At 40.7% G+C, this 25,749-nt stretch overlaps 1 protein-coding gene and 1 non-coding gene across 3 annotated transcripts in view; one reads left to right on the forward strand and one right to left on the reverse strand.

Annotated features, from left to right (window-relative positions):
* Positions 1–25,749, reverse strand: part of CENPF (centromere protein F) — a 58,615-nt gene that overhangs the window by 28,977 nt on the left and 3,889 nt on the right. The window contains exons 3-11 of one of the 2 annotated variants that reach the window (XM_090048984.1): positions 25,343–25,539; positions 22,875–22,990; positions 21,857–21,948; positions 20,523–20,814; positions 17,761–17,963; positions 13,213–13,338; positions 11,122–11,250; positions 8,408–8,530; positions 3,424–3,559 (exon numbers count right to left, since the gene is read on the reverse strand). In XM_090048984.1, the coding sequence (XP_089905110.1) occupies positions 3,424–3,559; positions 8,408–8,530; positions 11,122–11,250; positions 13,213–13,338; positions 17,761–17,963; positions 20,523–20,814; positions 21,857–21,948; positions 22,875–22,990; positions 25,343–25,539 (1,414 nt within the window). Of the gene's footprint in view, positions 1–3,423; positions 3,560–8,407; positions 8,531–11,121; positions 11,251–13,212; positions 13,339–17,760; positions 17,964–20,522; positions 20,815–21,856; positions 21,949–22,874; positions 22,991–25,342; positions 25,596–25,749 lie in introns of both variants that reach the window. The other variant, XM_090048994.1, reaches the window with a different exon arrangement.
* Positions 23,682–23,797, forward strand: LOC149873660 (U5 spliceosomal RNA). Its single transcript, XR_016440135.1, has one exon. It is a non-coding gene; the product is annotated as a U5 spliceosomal RNA (small nuclear RNA).

Raw genomic sequence — 25,749 nt, forward strand, 5'->3', positions numbered from 1 at the left:
GTAGCAGTGGCACAAAGTGGCACACGGCCCAAGAGTCTAGATGTGCATGCCACTGAAGACCAGTTTAAACTTCCTGGAATCTCTCAAAAGAACACCAGCAAAAAAAGGTACTATTCTGAGGCAGTCCTCCATAAGCCAGTCCAATGTTACATGGGAACAGAGCATTCTGTGCCTATTGTCTGGTTAGTCCTCCAGGTATCCCAAACTACACTGTTCTTCACTCCCCTACTCCACCCCCACACACATGTAGGACAAGGGGTTGCTGTGGAACACAACCAGGACTCTATTGTGCAAACAGACAGTAGTGAAGCAAAGCATCCATGTCAGTTTGATTCTGTGCTGCAGACACTTGATCTCCAGGGCAGGGTATGAAAAGCTGCAGAGATCTTAGGGCCCCAGAGTAAGCCCTCTAGGAAATATAAGCACGGGACCACACATCTATCACAGCACCTAGCACCCCCTCCACTCCCATTCTTCCACTACCCCAAATGCCTTGGAACCTCCTTCCCCTCCCCAGTCCCTCCACAGCTGTGCATTCCTAGTCAGGGCACCACCACTTAGATTTTGTAAAATACAATCACATTCTTCACTGAACACAATCAGTCCTTTTTATTCCCCCCACCCCTTTTTTTTTGAGACAGGGGAGCTGAAATTGCAATTGTGGGCCATATCTTTCTCTTTCTTGGGCACCAGCCAAATCCAGGTCTTCCGCCCCCCTCTACTGGAATCCTAGGGAAAGTCCAGACACTGGAAGGATTGATGGCCCAGATAACACTATCACTCCTCAGTGCAATCACTAAAAGGTGACTTAGAACCCTTAGCATGGTACATACAGACGCTTCTGTCCAGGGATAAATGTGAACAAGTTCCTCATCAGTGGGTGCTTGTACACGTACATGTTAATGTGCAGCAATAAATTCCAGGGCATATCACGCTGAAGTTTATTGCTTCTAGGTGCCACGTTTACACATGTGCCCAGGACCACAGAACATTAACTGGATTGGAGCAGCCCTGGCTGGCAGAGAACCTGTGAGGGGGTCAGCGTACCAGTCCGGGGCTGCTCCAACTTGGCTCAACATGCTGCAGAGCCACTGGCTGGGGCACAAGGGTGTTTCAGTGTGGGGCTAGCAAGCAGGGAGCCCCCGCGTGCCGCAGTCAGCTCCATAAGCATCTACACATGTGGTGCTGCACAAGAAAAGATTCCAGAGCAGGATAATAATTGTATTTACAAGTACTAATCTGCTGTGGAGTTTATTAGTTTCCTGTGGTCTAATAGAGTCGCACATAGACACTGATACATTTACTGCAGAGCTAATTAGGCAACTTGGCAGTAAATGTTTCATATAGATGCATCTAGTAACATTCCTGGAACAAGTTAAGCACTATGTCTGTCCACACCCTTAAAACATATAAGTAAAAGATAAACCAACATGTTTCTGGGATGGTTTAGCTAATTATGCCTTGAGCAGGGTGGTGGACTGAGATACCTGCCCTATGATTCTAAAAGAATGATCCAATGTTTAGTTCTTGATTTACAGCCTAAACATACCCATCTTCAATGTTCTTCTCTGCCAGAGAAATTCTATGATACACTGGTTAAGTCATTAGTCTCTTCATGCTTCAGTTATCCATCAATAAGACAGAGATAACAGTAATACTCCACTACTTCACTGGCACGAAGCTAGCACAAATGAACTAAAATCTAGAATGTGAATTGATAATAAAGGTCATAAATGCCACTTATGTACCAGAGCTTTAGATTATTTTATAAAAACCCCAAATATGTACAGACAGTCCTCAACTTATGATGTTTCAAGTTGCATCGAACAGCACTTATGACACTTGTAAATTGACACCCTGTTTCAAGGTTCCAATGCCAGTTTCACCTTTACAATGCTGGACACAGCTGCATCCAGCTGGTAAGTCTGCTGTGGTAGGGGGGAAGAAGGGAGAGAAGAGGTGTGGGAAGGCAGATCAGTGAGGGAAGGATCCCAGCTGGGGCAAGTGCTACCTGGGGAGCGTGGGGAGAGGATGGGGTGACTCCCGCTGCAGGTCCAGGAGGGCGGGGGCAGAGGGGGGGTGGGGGGACGTGCCAGGTGAAAGGCGCTTGAGCAGCCCTGGCCCCAGGCACCCCATACAGATCTGGAGCACATGCCCTGCCGCTGCTTGCCAGGGCGGAGTGAAACTGCAGCTTGTCCGGGAGGTGTGGGGAGGCTGCACAAGCAATGGCAGGGCAGAGCCCTCACTCCCAGTGCCTTCCACCTGGAGCGAGCTATGCCTGCATCACACACCCTCAGCTCCCCTGCCCCAGCTGAATAAGCAGCGGCAGGGCAGAGTCCCTGCTCCCAGCACCACTGAAGCGTAGCCTGGCACTGCCCGCCTTGCAGCGGGGCATGCAGCTGGATGAGCTGCAGCTTCTCCCATGACTGTCCATAGCCCCCAAAATGCAGCTCAGCACTGCCAGTATCTCTGCCAGGGGGGCAGTGGGACAAGCCATGGCTTTGCTCTGCGGGCTATGGGCTGTTAATCATTTGACTAGAGGATCAAGTTAAACCCCATGGCTCCTGTGAGTTTAGGTATCATTCAGGAGTAAGCTAGGAGTCTTTATGATAATCTTTATGAGTCTTTATGATGAACAGCAGAAAGTAGCAGAGGAAAAAGATGAATCCACTGTTGAAGCGACTCCTCATAAAGTCTTGACAACAAAGTTGACTGAGGCACTTCAACATTTGGAAGCTGCCATTCCTCAAACAGGGACATATAACCCTGACATAGAACACAGTGCATCAGTGAGTAGGGGCATATTTAACATGTATAGCTGCTACAGAGAAATTTACAAGCAAAAGAAGAGAACATCTGTCCAAACTTCCTTGGACACTTTCTTAAACAAAGCAGGCAAGACTCCAACAAAACCTGTAGCCAAGACTCCTAAGAAGACTCAAGCCAAGGCCCTTTCAAAAAGTCCAGCAAAATCACCTCGAAGAAGTCCTTCTAAAAATCAATATGATTGCTATTTATAATACATTAATGTAGCTATATTACTCTTTCATAATTGACTGAGTACAAAATTCTGGGTTATTTTTTGGTGAAAATAGGGTATCAGGCCTTGGTTCAGGAAAACAATCCCCCATTTATAATATTGTTTCCTATAGGAAAATTAGTTCCAAGGTAAGTTTTGACTTAAGATGTGGCTTTCTGGAACCAATTGTGTCTCAAGTCCAAGAACTGCCTGTAATGGAATTAAATTAACAGTAACGAAGTTCAGCAAGACAGAGCTCATACACAAACATTTTCTCACCTTTTTGTCCATAACTATTCTCCCTAGGAAGCCGAGACTACACTACAATTTTACATCTTCCTCAAGTTCCACACAAAAGCAATGGTTTGCAACAAGTTTTCAATAAATTGAAACATTTAACTCACTTTTCATCTCTTCTGCAAAATTCTGGCTCTGCTTTAAAAATTGCTTTGCTGTTTTTAGTTCTTCTTCCAGCTGGTAGATCTCTCGCAATTTTTGATCAAACTGGCAATTAAGGAAATTTTTTTCCTTTTTCACTTCCTAAAACAAAACATTAGTTACAAAATCAAATCATGAATGAATTACAAAAAATCTGATTGGTTCCATAAAGTTATTCAGAAAAGACAGCTGTGATTTGGTATGCAATCTGTTTGGCATCCTGGGAAAGTAGGCCTTGATTTCTAAGCGTTTCTTGGGAACAAAAATTGTACCAAATGGCATAGATTTGTACATCCCCTGTAACCAGCTATTGCCAATTTCCTGTGGCCTAACCTGAGCAGATCTCAATTTAAGAATTGATACAGTGAGATAAAGTGACTTATCCAGAACCAAAGACAGAGTCCATTTCAGAGACAAAATCAGAAATTTCCAATTCCACATCCTGTGCTCAAATCAACCATCACTTGGGATGGATATCTAAAATACATAACATTATTCTTCCTGCTAAACAACATGCAACTGCCTTGGATGTAAAGAGTTAAGACTTGGATGGGTCTGTTAGTTCAAGGTGGCATGCATTCTATTGAAGTATTTTTCTCCAAAAAACTTAAGACCAGTAAAAAGTATCCAGACAACTAAATTCCAAATTGCTTCTGAAGTCCAAACTCCTTTCTCCCCAAACTCTTGATCAGCTGAACAACAGATGGCATAGCACTGGCAGAGCTCATTTGGAAAAAAGCCCTCAATTACTCATCTAGTTACTAGTAGCAGATGGGCACCGGAGCATAGAAGCCAAGTTCAAGAAAAGGAGGGCATGCATGGAAAGTTAAAAACTTACTGGCAGAGTAGGCTTTTAATTTGTAACTATTTAAAAAAGTCAACCTAGGACAGTAATTGAAAGTGTTCCTCTCCACTCATAGCTTCCAAACCTGAAAATTCAACTGGTATGTCAATCACTTGAAAAAACACACAGGTTTTCAGGAACATTTACTAGAAATTTTGATATATAATGAGTTTTAAAGCAGGATAAATTTTGAGCTTCTTGATTTTGCAATAGCATGTGCTGATTTCTACTCACAAGTCAGTATACAAAACAAGCACTAGCAAATCCCCATTTTTCTGCCAGTTCCTCTTCAACCAAGTTTAAGGTGTTTAGACAGCTGAAAGATCCAACCCTCTTCTCCTGCAGCTTGATGCAAGGAGCTGACTAAGAAGTGTTCAGCAAAAACTTGGAAGTCACAACCTTACATCACTGAACAAATCCTAAGTATTGAAGACAGTCCCTGAATAGCCAAAAAATAAAAAGTTATCTTTTCTCTAGGTATTTCCAGGGCACTCATATAATGGGTTAAACCCACTAAAATGATGAAGCAGATAAAATTACTTCATTCAAAAAAATGAAAATTGTTCTCCATCTCGAAGAGAAGGGAAAGGAGAAGAGAAAGACATACTAGTACTATTTCCCAGAAGTTACTCCTTAGTACATGAGTTGTTTAGGTACAACATGATTACAAGCAATTCTAACCCAGACACACATGCACCATCTAATGCCACCACCTCCAAAAACTGTCACCAATATGCTTAAAGTGTGGCTTATCAGAAAGGAAAGTGATGAGCTAGAACAGAGGTCTTCACCTTACAACTTGCTGGCCAGAAAAACAGGGTCTTCAGCAGCATTTGGCAGCAGGGGGCTATGCCCACTCCATGCTGTACCACAGGTGGGGGCTTCACCCATACTGCAGCCAGCTGAGCAGAAGAGAGAAGCAATGATGGGAAGAAATGATGACCAGGTCCTAGTGCCAGCCTACGTGGTAAGTCATTTCAGCCTGCCTAGTAGGGCATTTCAGAAAACATTGCTGACTCCTGTGCTAGAACATCCCAGAACATCCTTGAGTCCCTGTTACTGCAAAGTACAGAATTCCTTGAATTCAACATTAGGGCTGTGTGAAACAGCACCATTACATATTGACTTCTGTTTCACCAGGATAGTGTTTCATTTAGTTTCGAAAGCACTGTTCCGTTTCATTTTGTCAAAACAGTTTCGACGTTTTGTGCAGAGGCTATAATGGGGAAGCACAAAGCTGCCTATAACTTTGTCATTTCTTGCCTGACTCAGATGAAACGTGCAGGGATAGTAGCCACTTCTGAGGCCATGAAGCCTGCCTAGTTTCACGGAGATAGGCGCAAGGGTTTTTGGGAAACTGCACCTCAAGCTGCTGACAAGCAAAACATGTCATTAGCCAGCGTCAGCAGCCTCCTGTCATTCCATGTGTAGATCTGGGGCCCCTCACTGCCAGAAGGGCTCTGGGACTGAAGGAGTCAGAGTGCAGCCCGGTGGCAGGACGTGGGGAAGAGCCAGTGGTGGAGCCGCTCAGAGCACAGCCCTACCTTGCCTCCCGCCACCGGGCTGAGCTCCATGGGGCGGTGGAGGCTCCAGCTGCCAGACTGTGCTCACCAGGGCTGTGCTCCAAGAGGCTCCTCCAGCCCCATGGAGCTCAGCCCGGCGGCAGGAGGTGGCACAAAGCCAGTGGTGGAACCACTGGGAGTGCAGCCCTTGGTCCAAGCACAGCCCTGGCCAGTGGCTCCACCCTGCCTCCCACCACTGGGCTCAGCTCCATCGGGCTGGCAGAGCTGTTTCGAGTGCAGCTGGGTGGCAGGAGGTGGGGGAGAGCCACTGACCAGGGCTGTGTTCAGAGCTGCCCCACCACTGGCTCTCCCCCATCAGGCTGAGCTCTGTGATGTTGACAGAGCACAGCCCTGGCTCTCCACTGCCCCCTGCAACCAGGCTGCACTTTGAGTGACTCCGCCAGCCCCACAACACTCTGGGGGGTGCAGCCCCCAGATCTGCATATGGGATGACAGAAGGCTGCCCCTGCTGCCTGGGGCCAGCAGCAGCATCCTCCTGTCATCCGGTACGAGGATCTGGGGGCCTGCACCCCTGGAAGGGCTGCAGAGCTGTGCCAGACTCCTCCCGGGAGGCATGGCCCCCAGATCTGTGCGAGGGATGACAGCAGGGTCCTGCTGCTGGCTGGGACCGGTACTGAAGCCAAGTAAGTCCACCTTCAAAACGTTTCAAGTGCCCTTGTTTCATTCCGAAACTGTTTTGAAGGCATTTGTTTCATTTTGATTTCACTGTTTCGAGGTTGAAACAGCTTCAAAACGAAACACCCAGTGAAATTTTGCACAGCCCTATTAAACATGTATCCTGTATGACTCAGTAGTGAGATTCATCATTTCATATATCCAACAACATTTTATTCAACTGTTAAAGTGGTTTAAATACAACAGCAAAGGCAGGATACATCATATTCCTAGTACTAATAAAAATCTCTCTGGTAAACCAAGCAAAGAAATGTCCGGTTCAATTTTCACTTTATTTTTGTATCCCAAACCTCCAACCAGACTTGTTTTTGGATGTACAATTAGCATCCTTCAGAGAGTTTACTAAACTGATTCATCACAGCTGGGAGTGGAGAGGGAGGAATGGGGTCTAAGTTCTTCATGCACACTAAAAAACACCCTCACATGGAGGCTGTGAAAAAGTAGAGCTAGAGAAAAGAAATATTTTAGTGATATTGATCATTTAAAATATTATTTATGAGTATTTTTTAGATTCAGCTATTCAGTACAACTATTGTTCACAGTCTAGAATAACACCACCCAATTCATCCAAGTGACTTACCAAAGCAAGCAAGCGGATGAAGAAAAAAAGAACTAGTGAATTTAAACCCTAGAAAGAAGACTATTTTTGTAAGCAAATCGAAACACTTCCAAAAATTTGCTGCAACAGTGCTGTCTCCATTCATGCAAGGCTTTCACAAAACTGAAATGCTTTCTGTCACCTTCATCAGGTTAGTCTACCTCCAGCTGTAGCCAATCAACTTAGCTTCAATCATATATGCTTTTATTACTCCCGCCTGAAAGTATGCATTTCATTTATTCAGAACTGACGTTTTGGGCACTGCAGAATGCCGCAGCACCCCGTCTCAGCAGCAGAGGTTATCATTGTTATTTTACTTCTAGGCTTCCCTCAGCGCCTTAAAATAAAACTGAAATCAGGCCTCAGTCCTTATTTGGGGATCTGAAAAACTGAGTTAGTCCCAATGGAATCAGCTGCAACATCAGCTATAGCTCTTTCTCTGAGGGCCCCTTTACACATGCAAGTAAAGGCATGATGAGCACTAATGTATAATCTACACAACTGTGCATTAGATCCTATTACATCTTATTCCTGGTGCAGGGGGAACCTGGGATCAGGATCCCACTGTACCAGCAAGAAGCAAGCTCCCACAGCTGAGGGCCCCCTTCAAGTGAGGGGTTCCCAGCTGCAGGGGTACCCAATGCACCCCCAGGACTGGGAGATGGAGCTGCCATGATCTCCCAGGCTCTGTCAGGGGTGCACAAAACACCCACAGCTGGGAGTTGAGCCCTGGCACCAGAAAGCATATGAGAGGAATGCAGCATCAGCAGCTGTGAGACCCAGCAGCTGCAGGGTGTTGCTGGGACCCAAAGCTGGCAGCTGCTGGGGCTGAGTCCCCTCAGTTGTGGGACTCTGAGCTCCAACTGGGTATAGTACACTCTTGTGACTGGGAACCCTATCAGTTGACCAGAGACCCTGCTACATGTGCAAATTAAAGTTAGTACACAATTTTTCAAAGTTTAACTTTATAACTGGTTGGAGCTTTTTATGGTGTGATAGCTATTTTGGAAGAGTAGTTCTTCTCAAGGTAATTGTGTAATTAACCAGTTAATTGCGCAATACCTGTAACATGTAGAGGATGCCTGAACACAACCAATAAAAGCAGAGTCAATGTTTAAAGATGAATTTGATAGGAATACAAGATACAGCTTACAGAGTTCCCTAACAAGTCAGTAAGGTGTAGATAGCACTAGTACTTGTTGATTTCCCATTTAGATTATTAATTATACCAACTACTCCAGTTTATTTACCTCAAAGTTTTTCCTCAGCTCATTTTCCTTTGACTGAGTTGCTAGTAATGCCTGATCTGCTCTACTCAGCTTCTGAGTAAGCTCACTGCAATCACGTTCCAAAAGCTGTTTTGCTGCTGTCACCTACAAGGAAAAAGATCAAATGGAATTTGCAATTCTATTTAAAATTACTTTTTTAAATAAAGGCTTTTAAAATAAAAATCCAATTGCTTCCTTAAAGTATGAGCTAGAGTTTTGATGCAACAAAACCGAACAAATTCAAGTTCCATCTTTTTTTTTTTTTTTATCCTAAGGGAAATCCAGAACTGTGGTGTTCAACTTGCCTGGCCCCACAGGCTGGATGAGTGGCACAGGGCCAGTTCGAGGGCCTCATGAAACACTGGGTCAGTCCATGGATGCATGTCAGTGCACTGATGCATACCAGACCCAGCCAAGGAGCGACTCTGTACACTAACCCAACTCCATGTGCTGGATCTGGCTGCAGTACAATTGGGGATCCTGGCATGATCCAGTTAAGAATCAGACAGTCCAAAAGAAGTGCATGTAAAGAAAAGACAATCTTAAAAACTCAAGACTGCAAATGCCAGTATATGAAAAATATTTCCAGGCAAATTCTGAGGTGCACAATCACAAAGCAACATTTAAAATACTGTTACGAGTTTGGAGCCCTTTTCAACCAGTGGAGCAGCAGTCTTTAATACCTGTTCTCTATTCTCCAAAACTACTGGTTTGGCCCCCTTGGCCAGATACAGACCACAGGACTCTTTGCAGGCCAGATCCAGACTCAGTTTAAGTGGCAGAGGAAGCTGTGGAGGTTAACAGCACTCCCACTGTTCACACCCCACCCCCTCCCCTAACAGGGCTCTGTACCTTGGACTCCAAACCTGCTCACCCAGACCCTAAATTGCCAGACTCTTCAGGAGCCCTGAAGGCCAGAAGACACAGCTCTGTGGACCAAATCCAGCCCACGGTCCATTTTTGACACTTCTGCACTACTGTATTTTTTTTTAAATCAAAGCATGCAGTTTGGAGATGTAAAGCAGTGACTTTTGACCAACAGGCCTCAAAATTTCTTGCAAATTACCATGCACATTCAAACTTCTAATTGAAAATAGGGAGGCAATATCTACAAACCACTTACTATGGTGTTGTAAGGCCACTTGCGATTCTTGGAGCAGTAACATGCTCTTAAGAACACTGAAGTTTAATTGCCTGTATTTATGGCCTAAAAACATTAAATCTGTAGCTTTATTTCCTGAGAATATAGTTAGAGATAAAAGATTAGCACCGTAGTAACCTTTACGTTAAGACTTCTGAAAGAAACCTTACATTCATGTAGCAGTAAGCAAGATCATAAATTGAATCATCATAATCAGATCCAGATACTTCTCCCTAATTTTAATTTATTTTAGATTTGTCACAATAGCCCTACTCCAAGTTAAAAGGAAGGAAATTCCATCACCAAGAAAAAAAAAAGCCATTATGGAAATGAGTAAGCTTTCCAGGGGAAAATTTTAAAGCACCAAAGTTCCTGCATGAACCTGAAGTTTCTGCAGTAGGTGTGTAAAGAAGAGTATACACAAGGAAAAAAGAAGTCATGGAGAATAGTTGTAACAGATAGTTTTAGAACTCATCTTAAGTCAATATACTATGACTATGTATTACAAAGTCAGAATAAAAAGCAACTTATTTGAGTAAGGAAAAAGCTCTTAAATAAGAGCAGAAAGAAAAAGGTATTCTCAGCCAAAAGGCTCTGACACCATAGCATCTCTCTCTTGGTATAGCTCTCAACAAAACTGCAGATGTCTTACAAGCCTCCTCTGGAGTCCTCAAAAATTGTCACTTGCCCTCTTTCCAGCAAGATCCCTCCCCAGCTGCAACCTCTCCCGCTGGCTGCTACTCCCTTTCAGATGCACCCATCCTCCAGGGTCTCTGCCTAGAAACTAGCCAGCAAGAAATTCTCTCTCAATTCTCCCTGGAGTTTTTTTTGCTCCCTAAACAACCACTTCTATTTACCCCTATCAGCAAGCCTGTTTTGGTGGCATGATCCATACCTTGTCATTCTCTTCACTGGGAGAAACAGGCTAACTAACAAAGCAGCTAAGCCCCAGCCCTTTGTGTATCAACACACCTTTTGATAAGAACACACAACAGCTTATTCTGATTGAATTGAAATTTACTTAATTTCACTTTAATATTATAGCCATATAGATCTAAGTACACACACAAAAACCAGGCTTTATTAATTTTACATGAAATAAACATCAGCAAATAACTAGCATGTTATACATGTGCTAGCATATAACTAGGCATTTATACATGTGCTCCAGGAGTTTGGGAAAGAGGGGCACTTTAATAAGAGTGGCTCTCAGAGCTGCTCTAATTAAAGTGCCCAGTGTCTCATGTAGCAGCATCCCTGTGCTTAAAAATGGCAGCAGGGTCACTTTAACTAAAGCTCATTCAACAAGCTTTAGTTAAAGCACCCCCACCACCATTTTTAAGCATGGGGATGTTGATACATGATATGCTGGAGTCTGCTGGAGCACAGTAATTACCACACTCCAGCAGACTTGATTAATCGAGCCTGCTCTGACACACTGTTACTACAGCATATCGGAACAGGATCGCTGCTCGTGTATAGGCACCCTAGAAGACCACAATTTAGATGCTTCCTTCCCAGTTTTATTTGAAGTTTTTACATCTAAGAAGCCTACTTTGTCAAGTTCTGCCCGTAGAGCATTGTAGTCATTTTTGGCTTGCTGCAGTTCCTGGTTCAGCTTGGATTTTATCTGGTTACACTGCTGGTCTAGTGTATGTAAGGAACGCTGTTGACGAGACAGTTCCTAAAAGTCAATGATAGAAAAGAAACATAAATACAACTGCCACAGTTTTCTAGTCAAAGTACTGTAACTGTCACCTCTAGCGAAGTGGGGGAAGACACACTTTAAATAGCCTGTCCATGAAAGGCCTGGGGAATTTTACAGGCATCGGGGATAGCAAAAGGAGCAGAAAAGGATAGGTGAAGGAGAAAGTAGAGAAGCATGTGTGATGCCTACTGGAAAAAGACATCTATTTACAAAATAAGTTAGACTCCCTTCAGATAAAGATCACAAGAGGTTGTCAGGAGGAAAAGGCAACAAAGTGATAGTGCTTCCCTTCTATAGCCTTCCTAGGCAACCATATATCTTCCAGTAAAATCAAACACCCCTCCAGCATACTTATGTACCCTCACAACCTATTTTCTAGCATTACTTCCATAAACTACTAAGATTTGCTTTTAGCAGTAAAATAGTAATAATTTCAGGAAAGCATTCTAGAGTGATCAATGAAGGGCACTTTGACTCAGAGAACTGCAGAGTTGAAATGTGCTGCTTTTAAAGCAGCATTTCACCTATACCCTAGTAAGATGAAATGCTCGCTCTCTCTTGGGTTTCCACAGCTATCAAAAGGACTGCTCATCTTTTGTTTAGGAGGTAGAGTACAATCGGGTCAAATTCACTGTAGCAGAAAGAAACACAAGTTGTAAGACCCAAATGTGGCATTATTCATCTTCCCTAGCACCAAAACAGTGGCTGAAGCGTTGTCATACTCCTAACTCAGTCATGATTCCTCCTTCAAAATTTGAACCATAATCCAGATTAACACTCCTGCTAATCATGCTTGAAGCACACTTTGTCACAATCAGACATTACTATATGTGAACTATCTATAACAGTACTGTCTATACTGATGGTACTAACTCACTAAACAAAGTAAGAAACAGCACTTAGCAAATACAGATTTCTCCATTATGGTTCACTTCATTTCTACCCAATCAATAGGATTGCCAAAGGTTTTTGAATAACATGGTTTTATGCATTTTGTTGATGCCACTTTGATGAAGTCTTCATTTTTAGCCTCTTCTAAGATGGCTGAAGTCAGTTTATTAGCCTGACAGGCACAACAGGTAATTGCTGATCGCAGTCTCTGCAAGAGCGCTTCTCTCTTTATTTTGGGACACAAACCTGCAAAGTGCTGGCCAATGCATGTCATTTCATGTTATCCTGCCCGAGATCCTAATACTGGATACTTCCAAGCAAGGCTAGGGAACTCATTTGGATTATATTTGGGTATAAAACTGATTATACCAACATTTTTATCTATACATAAATGAATTAGAACTCCAAGTCACATTTCAAGACTCAAAGCCTTTCCTCCACTCCTGCCTTCCCAAAGTCTTGATAGATAATATTATAGTGATGCACTATATAATCAACAGGCAAGGTGCAGTGAGATCATCCCCTCCGTCAGGGGTATGTAAAACACCAAATCACTCCTAGAACTATATGGTTACCAGGGCATAAGAGGCATTTGAAATGCCTATCATTCAGGAACATTGCTGCCTTAGACAAAGAGCAGAGACCTTGTCCCAGCCATGAGATCAATGTTTTACACCTCCTAAACCTCTTATTTAATAAAAATAATGAAATAAAAATAAAATACGTTGAATGTTAAAACTTATTGGAACACTAATCCTAACTGTGCTAGAAGAAACCCATGAGGGCACTTAAGTTCTGCCTTCTTGTCATGGGCAGAAGGAAGGAATTCGGAGTCAGTAGGAACCACTCAGTATTTTATGCTCCTTAGTGGGAAGCATAAGACACGCATAGCTCCAATTGCTGCTGCTAATCAAAAGAATGTGAATCTGTGCACAAAAGTACTAGCACACCTACAGTAGGATCAGATCAGGGAAAAGTACTTCACAATGAACAATTTGTTCACCTGAATAAGAGCAGTCTAAGGGAAAACAATGGTTCTCGTCTTACCTCCAGATATTCCCTCTCCTTTTCTTTTACTTTGTGCTCATATGAGTGACGAGCACTTTCAGCATTTTGTCTTTGACACTTCAGTTCTTCTGACAGCTTTTTCACTTTTTGCTCCACTGTTTCATACTATGAAGAATTTAAGAGTTACGGATGAAAAAGTTATTTCATTGTATTTGTATTGCTATAGCACCCAAAGACCTCCCCTATAAGGACTAGAATCCCTCTCTACTAGGTACCATGAAAAAAAGAAAAAACAGAAAAATCAGGTTTTTTTGGAGAAATCACAAAAACTTGAATGATGAAACTGACAGGTACTCAACTTTATCTAAGGCTAAGCTGATAAGGGATTTCATTTGGCTTCAATACAATAACATAATAAAATTCAGTAGGTACAAATAAAAGCTAAATAACTAAAAGCATTTAGACATGCAATAATTGAGAATTTCAACAACAACAACAAAAAACCACAGTAAACCAGTCTGGTTCACTGGAACAGCAAGAACAGCATATTTTTCATTGTTGAATTGACAATACTGTTAACAGCACACCAGGGAGATTTACAACCAATTTAAAAGAAAACTGCCATGGCAAAATGAAAATTACTCTCTCTGCAGAACATCCTTGATTTTCTGAAGTCTTTTCATTAAAGCAAATAACTAATCTTCAACTGAAATAAAGTGAAAGGGTGACAAAATTTAAAGCTTCTTCATGGTTAGCTGATATTAACCTAGAAGATGACCCAAAAGACAATTTAATGTGATGAGAAAACATTATTGATACCTGTGCATGCATATGCACTGGTAACTGTGCACTATCATATTTAATTTATGCTTTATTGAAATGCAGTTCCACTTACATAGTTATAACTTAGTAAATTATTGATGAAATGGAACATTGTGACAAAAGTACCCTTCTAATTATAGCTGAAACACTGACAGAAAATAAATATCTAAGATGACAACATGCAAAGATGACAACATGAATTCTGGGAAAATTATGATGATGCCATATGGATACCTAATCACAGTTTCATAGATACTAGCTTAATCTGTGCACTGTCAAAGACCACATTCTGGTTGCCTTTTTAGACAACAGACCTACTGTTTATTCAGTCTATTGGAGCAACTTATGTATAAAAAATAAATTTTGAAGTCCAGATCTTCCTCACAGCATCCTGTTCAACCAACCTAGATGGGTGTAGGAATTTTTTTGTCAGAAAGGAAAAGCCATGAGAGAAAAAGAGGAAATATTTTTAATACCCGAAAGGCAGCAGTTGACTCAGTTAGCTCCTGCTCTATTGCCAGTCAATCAATACAAAGCATGATCTACCAGTTCAAACAGCTGCTTCAGAAGAAAAGCACAACTGAGTCCTGTTCAGCCTGCCAAAACCTTGCCTAACCAACCCCATACAAAAAAAACACACTTCACTTGGATATCCCAGTCCTGTATAGCCCCCAAACCACTGTTTCATCTAGTGTTTGTACAGATGTAAAGTTTGAAGTTTTCAAATGTTTGTAACATTCCCCATTGCATGCTTCAAAATCATTGCACTTGCATGCAGTGCTGTGTTCTCCAGCCAGGGAGTGCACAGGGGGCTGTGGCAACCCGTGGCTCTGTTCCCCACTTCTATCACATAGTGGAGGAAGCAGAGTGGACTGACATTGCTGCTCTGCAGCTCCTGTTTCCTGGGATGGAAGCAGAGCTGATGTTAGTGAGTGCTCTTCTGCTGCTCTGCCTCCAAATCTCACAGAGCAGGAAACCAAAAGATAATGTACATGGGTACTGGGGAGCTAGAAAGCAGGAATCCTCAAAACTGTGGTGCACTGTCTTGTGACAGTGGCAAGGGGGCTGCTGGGCTAGGACGGCAGAGTTCCAGGCCCTGGCCACATCTGGTGACCCCTGTATACAAGGAGCATGATAACCAGAGTTCTTCTTCTTTTAGTAGCTTAATTTTCTTTTGCAACTTGTATTTGTAAAACGGAGAAGGATAATACTAAACTCCTCCTCCTCAGTTATTAAGGAAATTCCTGCAGCTTTAGAAGCAACACAAATCTGAAAGTGGAGGACTCTGATAAGAGATGTTTAAAATATATGTACACTCAGAATATAGCAAGCAATAATTCAAACAACTAAAAACTGTATTGGGTAGAGAAGAGAGAAGCATCCTTTGGCTAGGAAGGTACTGTACAAATTAAATAGCTACCAACAGCACTTTCAAATTTTAAGACTAACATTTTGGAACTTAAGAGATCCTTGCTCACTGTTTAATAAATCGTTTCCAAATTTGACATGTTCTCTTCAGAGGCTGAATTACTGTTTTCTAGATAAACCATTTGCTCTCTTTGCCCGTGAAACACTACTTAGAAATTACAGTATTTTTAAAGAAGTTGGCACTTGTTCTCTCTCATTTTCAGCTGGGATGAGCTGAATGATAGATCATCACGTATTCTTCATATGTTCCATATTTACTACCTTAATTATATTTGATTTTAAAATAGGTTACAGTAAGAAAAAACCTTAATCATATCTATTTGTTATGGCTACAGTTAGAATACACTTTAAACATCTTCACAATCAAGTAACTATTTCAACACTAGGATGAATAGTTCAATGTTCCAGGCCTTGTCCTATTTCTATTACCTTCTTTAATGGTCCTCAAACAACTGGCCGAGAACAGAAACTCCTGTATGCTCCTGGGGCAAATTCTCTGACCCATGCTGATGTACAATTACTAGCATCCCCTACAGGCAGGATGCAGCAAAATTTTACAGCCTTCTTAGACCTGCATCCAGGCTGCATACACACGTACTAAGCTGACTTAAAGTAAGGTGACTTAACTAAGTTGACTTAAGGTGAGCCATGTCAGAGAGTATATGTGTACAACTCCCTTGATATGGTGGCAACCAACTTGTGAGCTAAGTAGATTTAACTAATGTGACTCAAGATAATACACCTCAGAGGTATATTATCTTGCACTGCATTTAAAATTGACTCTGCTCCACATATATATGTATGCTCTAACCGTTAAGTCAACTTAACACAGTCAGAAAGTTAGTACAGTAAAATCCCTGTCATCAGGCATGAGTGGGGAATGGGGGGGTGCCAGGTATCTAAAAATGCTGATTACCTGAAAAGTGCAGGTTTCCAAATGGATGCAGAGCAGGACTGGGGGAAGAGTGGCCGCATGCGGAGCAGCAGCAGCGCAGGGTAGCAGGTGGCAGCGGCCGTGTGCAAGCTTCCCCTCCCCACCTCCCGCCGCGTCTGGATAGAAATTCCAGTTAGTAGAGTGCTTTGGACAGTAGAATACCATATAACAGGGATTTTACTGTCTGTGTGTATGCACCCCCAACTCTCAACAAACAGAAATCCTACCAGAAAATTATGTGCAATGCAATAATCATACCTACAGAAAATATAGGACAGTAGTTTTCTTCTTAAATACACCACCACCTTTGAACTAAGCAGGGGGGAAAAGCAAAATACAAAAAGGGACAGAGTAGGCTTGGTGGAATTCAACTTTTATTTTTTTTAATAATTTAAAAAGCTAAAAATAAATGTTTATTTTTAAGCATTTGTTTCATTTTTTATCCACTTAAATTTTCGGATTGTACAAAGTTAGAAGCATGGGGGCACTAGGAATGTAAAAGTTTAAACAGTAATTGTATTTATACCATTTAACATTTACTGTTTACCTCCCAGCTTGGTGCTACCTGCTGTCAGGACTGCAGCATCACACAGTTGCTGCAGAAGGGAGGTAACTAGTGGCTACTCGGGAGACAGGAACCAGGCAGAGTTGCACAGTGGAGCTGATAGGGCTTAAATAGGAGTGAGCGCAGTAGCAGGGCTGTCATTGGGTGCTACGGGGCAGGCTACAGAGCCAGGACTCCCACCTCTTCCTCACTGTAGACAGACCAGAGGAGGAAGTCAATGAAAACAAAGTAAAGGCTCTTCCCCGCCAAGCAACTTTATTTTTACATTTCCATATGTGCAAACATCAGGGGCCCTTTAAATTAAGCCCTAAGTCTAAATATCTTGGATTTCTAAAAGTATTGTTTATAATTACAGCACATATATTGTAAGACATTCTCAGCTTTAAGTCCATCACAACCTAGTTTTTAATATAACCTTATCCTTTAGAATACATGGACCATTTTCCTTGGCCTACTGAAGCTTAAAAAGTAGATTCTAAATTGCAGCCTAGATTGTCTTACAGTGGCCATCTGAGGTCAGATCTTGCCACCAGATGTCATTGTTGCTCCACAATACTTCATCAACAAGGCTTGTTCAGATTTTCAAAGAATCCTACCTAAAGGCCAGAGTTTGTATGACGACAAGTTACTGTTATGAAGGTCTTGGGACCTTTCAGAAAATGGCAGGCTAATTAAAAGTATTAAAAAGTTGTCTGATATAATTTTTTCTCTTTTGTATATGCTAATAAAACAATATTCAGGTATCTTGAAAATGTAATTGTGGCTAAATAACTGACAAACATTAGCACAGGAAATTAGCTGTACAAAGAGCCAAAAGTGATCTGATTCAACACGGTACCTGTGCAGCAGCTTGGTCAAGTTGTGCTGTCATTCTAGTCAGTTCATCTTTGCCTTTGTTCAAGTTATTATCTTTTTCACTTAATGTCTGCTTCATTTTATCCAGCTGAAGTTGAGTTTCTTGAAGTTTATTCATATGAGATTTCTTTTCTTTTTCTTGAACTTGTAGAATGTGCTCCAGTTCTTTAACTCTGGAGCTTAGCTCTTAATTTAAAAAAGAATGTGAGAAATGTTTTAGTATTTTAAAAAGCTACTTACAAGCAGCCTACACAACCTAAAAAGATTTATTTTCTGTATTTTATAAAACCTCAGGCCCCTGAGAAGTACAAATAAAAAGGATGTTAAAATATTAATGTATTTAATAAGTGAGATTTTTCATAAAATGTCCTTATATTATTTATAACAATGAGTTATTAAAGCATGCCAAATTTTAAAAATATCCTGGGCACCAGTTATATATTTTTGAGCATCAGGAGCGACTCTAGACAAATTAATAGCTTTATTTTCTGGTTCTTATATGTATGCAAGGACCACCAATACTGCAGACATAGTTCCTTGAAAGCAGTGATTCTCAAGTAGATGCCATGGCACCCTGGAATGCCTTGAGGTCCTTTAAAGGTGCCTCAAGATACTAAACGTGCAAGCACCTACATGTGATTCATAAGATAAATCCTGAAATTTCAAACAGGAATCCTGTCTGCATCAAAAACAATCTACCCTGCTGTGGTCTTTAGTTCTTTGAGACAGAAGAATTGTTCTATTATTTTTCCAGTCAACAACGAAGTGAAACGTAAAAATTGGTATTTTTCAAGGGATGCTTTGAGTCTAATGAGGTCAAGAACTACTGCTCTAAAGATCTGCTTCCGCTGAAGACATTTTTGTTAAAGGTCTAACCTCATTTTTCAGATGATTAAAGCTTTGCATATCTGCAAACTAAAACTAATATTATCAAGATAAAAGTATTTAGAGAAATTCAGAATCTGATTTTCTCCCCTTTAGCTCTGAAGAATAATAGAGTGCAACATCAAACTGTTAACAAGTAAGAGAAATTATTGTGTGTTAATCTTTTATGATGATCTGTCCCACTGCTGCAGGACGCAAAACTACTTGCTTGTTATATAACATACACACACACACATCAACAATGACAGAAAAAATAAAAATTCTTCTTTAAGTCGTGGACAACCCCTATAAAGCTGCAGTCAGATGCAATTAATTTTAAGATAAAACAACAATATAAACTAAGCCTTGACCTGAAACTCTAGGCTTTTGAATAAACAGTGCATCACAAGTGGATGTTTCTACTTGTAAAACTATTCTACAAAAAAAGATTTACCAGTAAAGCTGGTTGGAAACACCAAGTTGCTGAAACCAAAACATCTTGCATTCAACAACCTTTTACTGAATCCAGGGAAAGGTCACATGAAATCCTTCCTGGGTTCTTTGTAAACTACCTGTGGGCCAGGTAGTGGCTGTTTCACAACCCCTTGATCTGGGGCAGCCTCTCAGTTACATTCAGCAGTGTTAAGAAACGCTGGGAAGATAATTTCATTTAGGAAATACCATGTGGGGTATTTAGAAAATGAAAATTTCCCCAAATTTCTGCACTGTAAACTTTGGAAATTGTAAGGGGTTTTTTTTTCCCCGATTTGGACCGAAACCAAATTTTAAACGTGAAATTTCTCAGCAACTGGAAAGCCTACCTCATAGATTTCACTAATACCAATAAGAATTTTTTTGAAAGGCTACTTTAAGACTCATGGGTTCTATGTAGAAATCTTCCGGAAGAACAAAGTGCTGAGAGAGAAATTGCTTCTGAAGAGACCCATCCATCCTTTCAAAAAGAATGGTATACAGACTAAATACTACCAAATTAACTGACAGAAAACCTCAAACCAAAGCGAGACTGAGCTAAAATTAAGGAATGTCACATGAAATTATCATAAATCCCCTGTGACAAAACAGCACATCTGCTGATGACACAAAGCTCATCCAAGACAGCTACTAAATCACTGTTAAAACTTTACAGCTACTCTATACAGATCCTTCACTACATGGGGGCAGGCAAGGTAAAGGTGAACCTTTCAATTCCCTTAGTGAGGGAAGGGTGAGAAGTGCACTCAGTTCAGAAAACTTTAACTGCTCATTCTACTGCACTCTTTAGTTTAACAAGGGGCATACACTGCCCCTGCCTCTGTTGCCTATCTGAGGCATGAGAAAGAACAGCTTAGTAAAGGACCTTGGTTATCAGTTTATTTCAAAATCTGTTTTAGACAAAACTCAGAAACAAATGGGAAGGTAACCTATTTATTGTATTTACTCTTCCTTTGCCAAAAAGAAGACAACAAATTCTGGTTATTTCTCATGAAAAGTCATTATTGCCTGGAATAGGAAGGTAGTATTTTAAATGGCATTTTTCTATATCCCCAAATTCAGTACATCACATTTCTAACAGGGACCTATTCTGCAAGTTTATAATATAAAATCTCTTATAGCCATACAAAGATCAGGATCAGAAAAACAAAAGGGACTAAACATAGCTGAATGAAAACCGAGTTACCTTACCAATTGGTCCTTCCTAGAAGAACGTTTTTATCAATTAAAAAATGTTAACAGACCTATCATATAGTATTTTATACGCTGACCTCCAAGTCATTAAAAGGCTGAGAAAGACTTATAGTCTTTAATGAAGAAGTTCTATGTATTGGTTTTAAATTCTCCTTAAAATCACATTTAAAGACACCGTTACACTATGCAAGATACCTTGGTTTTGTGCTTTTAACCTATCAATGACTGGAGAATTACTAGAATTATTAGAGAAACTTCTGTTGAAATCTTTCTTCTCTGATCTCAGGCCAGAATGGCTGGGAGTCTTCTCTTGTTCCCAAGGAAAACTGGAGGTAGAAAAAATTCTTTTTAAGGGGGTTTCCTGATTGCTGGATGAAGGACAGTTTGGTGTCTTTTCCTGTTGCCAGGAGAAAACTGACAAGGATGCCTGATGCCGAGCAATTTCCCTGTGACTCATAGTGTTTTGAAGATGAGATTGATTTATTTTCTGTCAAAGAAAAGAGTGAAAAAAAGCATACACAACTTTATATAGTTCCATATCTGACAAATTGAGAGAATGTATTCATCAACCCCCCCACCCCAGTTGGAAATGGTAGAGCAATAGGTCAAGATATCAGTTCAATTTTTTTTATGACATAGTAATACTAGCCATCCAGCTGTGCAAGATACTATGCAATTCAAGCTGCTTTTATATTCTAGTAGGCAACTGGCTGAAATAGTTCAGATTAATATCCTAGTCAGCTAAGGAGGGTTACAATTCCAAGAAGTTGTATTTGTGGTTTCTTTTATCTGGCATGTCTGGTTTTTGGGGGTTTTTTTAATTTTAAACTAATATTAGAATATTTTCCTGCCAAGTTTATTAAAATCAGCTCTCATCAGTTATGTCATCAGTTACGTACTTAGTGCTAAACTCGATATAGATACACACATACACCACTTGCGACTTGCTCCTGATTAGAGGGCAGGCAAAAGCTATGGTTTTAAATATGGCACCGTTTTTGCCTCCCACTACAGATTGACTGAGAGGCCTCAGATGGCCCTGCTATTTATTACCAACTAGTAGGGAGGCAAAAATGGCTCATTTAAAATCTCAGTTTTCACTTCCATGCTGATTAGGAGGGAGCGGGTCCGCCACTAACCATCAGCGAGGGGGTGGGGCAAGGAACAAGGTGCACATGGGGAAACATGCAAAATTAAAAGGAGCTGCTGCACACTCTACGTCCGCCGTGAATTTGTTAGGTCCCCACCTATAATTCCTTAGGTTAAAATGCTTAACAAATCCTAAAAGTCAAAATAAGTATCACTTAGTTTTGAAAAGCTATCAGGAAGTGAACTATATGTACTTCTTATTTTACTCATGAATCTCTGAAATCTACATTTGTAAGTTATGCCATTAATGAAAACAATAAATTTAATTATACCAGATTTTCCTCAGAAATCATTTGGCTAATTTTGAGGTATTTCACTTTTATCCACTTCTTACATTATATCACTAATAATACTACATACACCATTTAAATTATTCTTACTTTAATTTGGCTGGCTCTCAGTTCTGCCTCTAATCTTTTTCTTTCTTCAACTTCTTTATTGTATTTTTCTTGTAGCTCCTCAAACTTTGAATCTGCAATTTGTTTAATGAACTTTTATTAAGTCTGTACATAGATAACAAGTTTATGCCCAAATTTAAACAAAAATGATAAACCAACAGCATCAGAAACCTCCAGACGTATGAGACAAAGCTCGGTGAAATCTTCTAAAAAGTAAAATTAATCATTTCAGGAGCTCAGTCTTACACACTGGACTGAGATCTGGAATTCAGTGCCGCAATGAAAAGACTACTGCAAGGCCTAGGGACCAGTGCTTCAGGTACAATGGACACATAATGCCAAATGAAAATAGACTTTTTCCCTAGTATTTCCATATAATTAACATTAATTTTTAGCATTAATGTGACATATCAGGCATTGCAGTTGGGATCTTCAAAGCAACCTAAAGGAAATCAGTGATAGTTGCATAACAAACCCCTTAGGCTCATTTAAAAAGTGTACCCTAAAAATCATATAGGTCAAACTGCAAATTTTAAAATTGGCATCACTGACATAAAAGACAAAAAGGTACAAAATAGTCAGCTGGCTTTTGCTTGAATTGCATAGGCATGCACACTACCATGTGACAACTGAACTTAAAATATTTTTCTAACCTGAGCAGTCATCAGTGTCATGCTGATTCAGTTTTAACCAAAGTAACATTTGTGAAGTCAATTATGCAAAAACTGGCTGCAGCTGATATTAAAAATAAGAGCTTTATTTCATAAAATTGCAATGAAATCTGTAGATATACATGACTATTCATGCTCTTATAAGAAAATCCATTAATGAATGTGATATAAAAGCTACAGAATAATACTGAGTAGGGGGAAAAAAAACTATGTACACATTACTTTGATACACCTTTAAGATAAGCTTTGCTGGACTTTTCCTTTTCCACTGTACAAAAGAATTTAATATTTATTCTATTATGTGTATCACAGGGAAGAAACAAGTTTACCATTCTGATTTTGAGTTGGTGTTAAAGAAGCAGTAAAAGTCTTCTGTGGTGTGCCACTGAATGATATATCTCCTGTAGTAAGGGATTGCAGACTCCTCTCAAGCTCGGATTTGCACCTGTTTGAAAAGGAATTATATAAAATGGAATTAGCCAGAAGAAATAAGAACTCCTATTCTTAAATGTAAGAGGTCAAAATGCAAACTGAATTGTTTTAGATACCAGTTCAGAATTATAGTATGATACAAATTAATATTAGAACCTGTACTTTCACAGCTTGTGATATTTGGCTATTGTAAGAATATATTAAAACATGAAAAGCAAAATTGACTTATATATTTTATACACACACAAAATACATACGCAGAACCATAGCTTGACCTGAAGACCAGATCTAGCCAGGGCCCAACTCCCTAAAGTATGCCTCCACAGTACTAGGTAGTTAGGCTAAGCGCTGTATAAGAAATAAAAGGATTCAGTAAGTTGTTTTTTCTTACCAGTGTTGGAATTAATGGGCAGAACACATCTCCCCACTGTGTTCTCCTTAGACTAGTAGTTTCTGAGTTTATGAACTGAACAAAAATGCTTTGATAGTTATGTACCATACTTAAAGGATGTTGTTTGTAGCCCTGTTGGTCTAAGCTTATACAGAGTCTGCCTATGTCCTTAAAGAAGGGTGTTTGTGCCCAAAAGCTTGCAAAGAACAATTTTTCCAACTATTTAGTTGGTCTAATAAAAAAATCACATCTACCCAAACAACCTCATCCGTCTTTCCAGTAAGGCATACATAACTATAAAAGGAAAGACGCTTCGCTGGTCTCTCTTCATTTTACATACATTTTTCACATTTTACTAAAGATTTCCATAGAGAGGAACAGTTACAAGTCTTGAACCAATTTTTTTTTATTAAAACACCAAACTTTGTGTTTTAGGTAGGAACCGTCCTATTGACATAAAGGATTCTGTGCCACTCATGATTCTCATGGATCCTACCTTTCCCAATATATTAATGAACAAAATAGAAAAAAAACCCAAAAGAAACCAAAGCACACAAGTAGGTGAAGTGCCAAGCACGCCTTTGGAAAACTGAAGAAACAGGCCCCCTTCTCGCCGCCCACCTGCAACAGCTCACCAAAAACTCCCTAAGTGGCCCTCCAGCCCAAATAATTGCCCATCCCTGATTTAAGACTTCCAAGACATTCTTCACTTGTTTTAAATCATAAGAGAAATAAGGTACTACAGCAGGGGTAGACAACCCCAGGCACATGTCAGGTTGCAGCTTGCAAAGGCATTTGGCTTGGCGCACATGCCTTGGGGCAGACAGTGAGGGAGCTACAAGGGCCTGATCCTTGTTGTGGCAGTGCAGCCCCAGCCCCTTCCCACCTCAACAAACACGCCAGGGCTCCATGGACCTCAGTGCAGCTGCTGGCAGCCTTCCCACCGCCTGCTCCAAGCAGCCTGGGCTCTGAGGCAGGCAGCAGGGGCAAGCAGCCAGGAGGCTGCAGGCGGTTTCACCAGGTCCAGAGCCCCAGCCCAGTTCATTGCTGGTGGTGAGCGTACATGTGCCTCAGGGTGGATGGCAGAGAAGGGGCCAGGGCTGCTCTGTCACAAGGATCAGGCCCCTTGTGGCTCCCCCGCCATCTGTCCCTGGCATGCCAACATCTTAGTATTTTTGGCATTCTACCAACAAACATTGCCTATCCCTGTACTACAGACTTTAAATATAACCTGCTCACTCATTTGGGGTTTGTACTTGCCTCCTTATATAACCAAAAGGGCATGATGTGTTAATGTGGGAACACAGAATGTTAAAACACTCAAAAGAAAGATGTCTGCTTTGAGAAACGGACAACACAAGATGCGCAGAGAAGCAGAAGACTGACTGTAGCCATATTGGGGAAAAAGTATATGCAGTGATGCCCCTCAAAAAAAGTGATCCTGAAGACAGATGTGCCTCGTATTCATAATTTTCACTGAATGCAACAGGAAGTCCAAGTACCCAGTATCTCTGTTTTTAGGACTCTACCTAAAAGTGTACTGTAGGAACCTAAACATTAGGCACATGTTTGAATTATTTAGCTACACACTTGAACTTCATTTAAAATGGAGAACAAGAATATGAATAACCAGTTTATTTTTTTAATGGAAAATAAGCAAGTAGATCTGTAACCAAGTTACAAGAAACAGCCTGTAGGGCTAGCATGATTAGAGTACACTGATCTTTGTAGCCAACAGCAAACAACAGAGTAATGATGAGACTAGCAACCACATCTGTCTACCTTTGGCTCCTGTGCCTGAATGATCCAGTATTTATTTACAGCTTGATAGATGGTGACAACTTTTGGCTCCAGTTAGGAGTGGGACCCAAACTGACATCTCTGGAGCCAAAATAAGGTACCTTGACTGATCTGGTACTGCACCTCAACAAGTAGTAACAGCTACATTTAAGATACACACTTTTAAATACTCACCTTTTAAGCTCCTGTTCCAGTTTCTCTATTTGTTTCTTTCCTGAATTCAATTGCCCCACTTGATAGTTAACTTGTGATTCTTTTACTTGAAGTTCATGTGAAATTTTCTGCTTTGCTTTCTCAAGATTATCACATAATTCCATCAGGCTCTGGTTCTCTCTTTTCAGTGTTGCTCCTTCACTTTTTTCATTTTCAACCTAATTGGAATAGTCAATAATAAAATGTCTCTCTTATTTTCAGATTTTGATCAAGCCTGTGAATAAAGAGGGGGTGTTTGAAATCTTTAGTCCTCTTCTGACTTTACTCTGAATGTTTTTTTCTGTAAAGTAGAAATTATTTTATGCCATGCAAATATTTTCCTTCACTACATTTAGAGGGTTTGACAGTACTGAAAACTTTAGTTATAC

Source organism: Crocodylus siamensis, chromosome 1 (assembly GCF_052110815.1).
Source record: "Crocodylus siamensis isolate JL-2025a chromosome 1, ASM5211081v1, whole genome shotgun sequence".
Taxonomy (NCBI): Eukaryota; Metazoa; Chordata; order Crocodylia; family Crocodylidae; genus Crocodylus; species Crocodylus siamensis.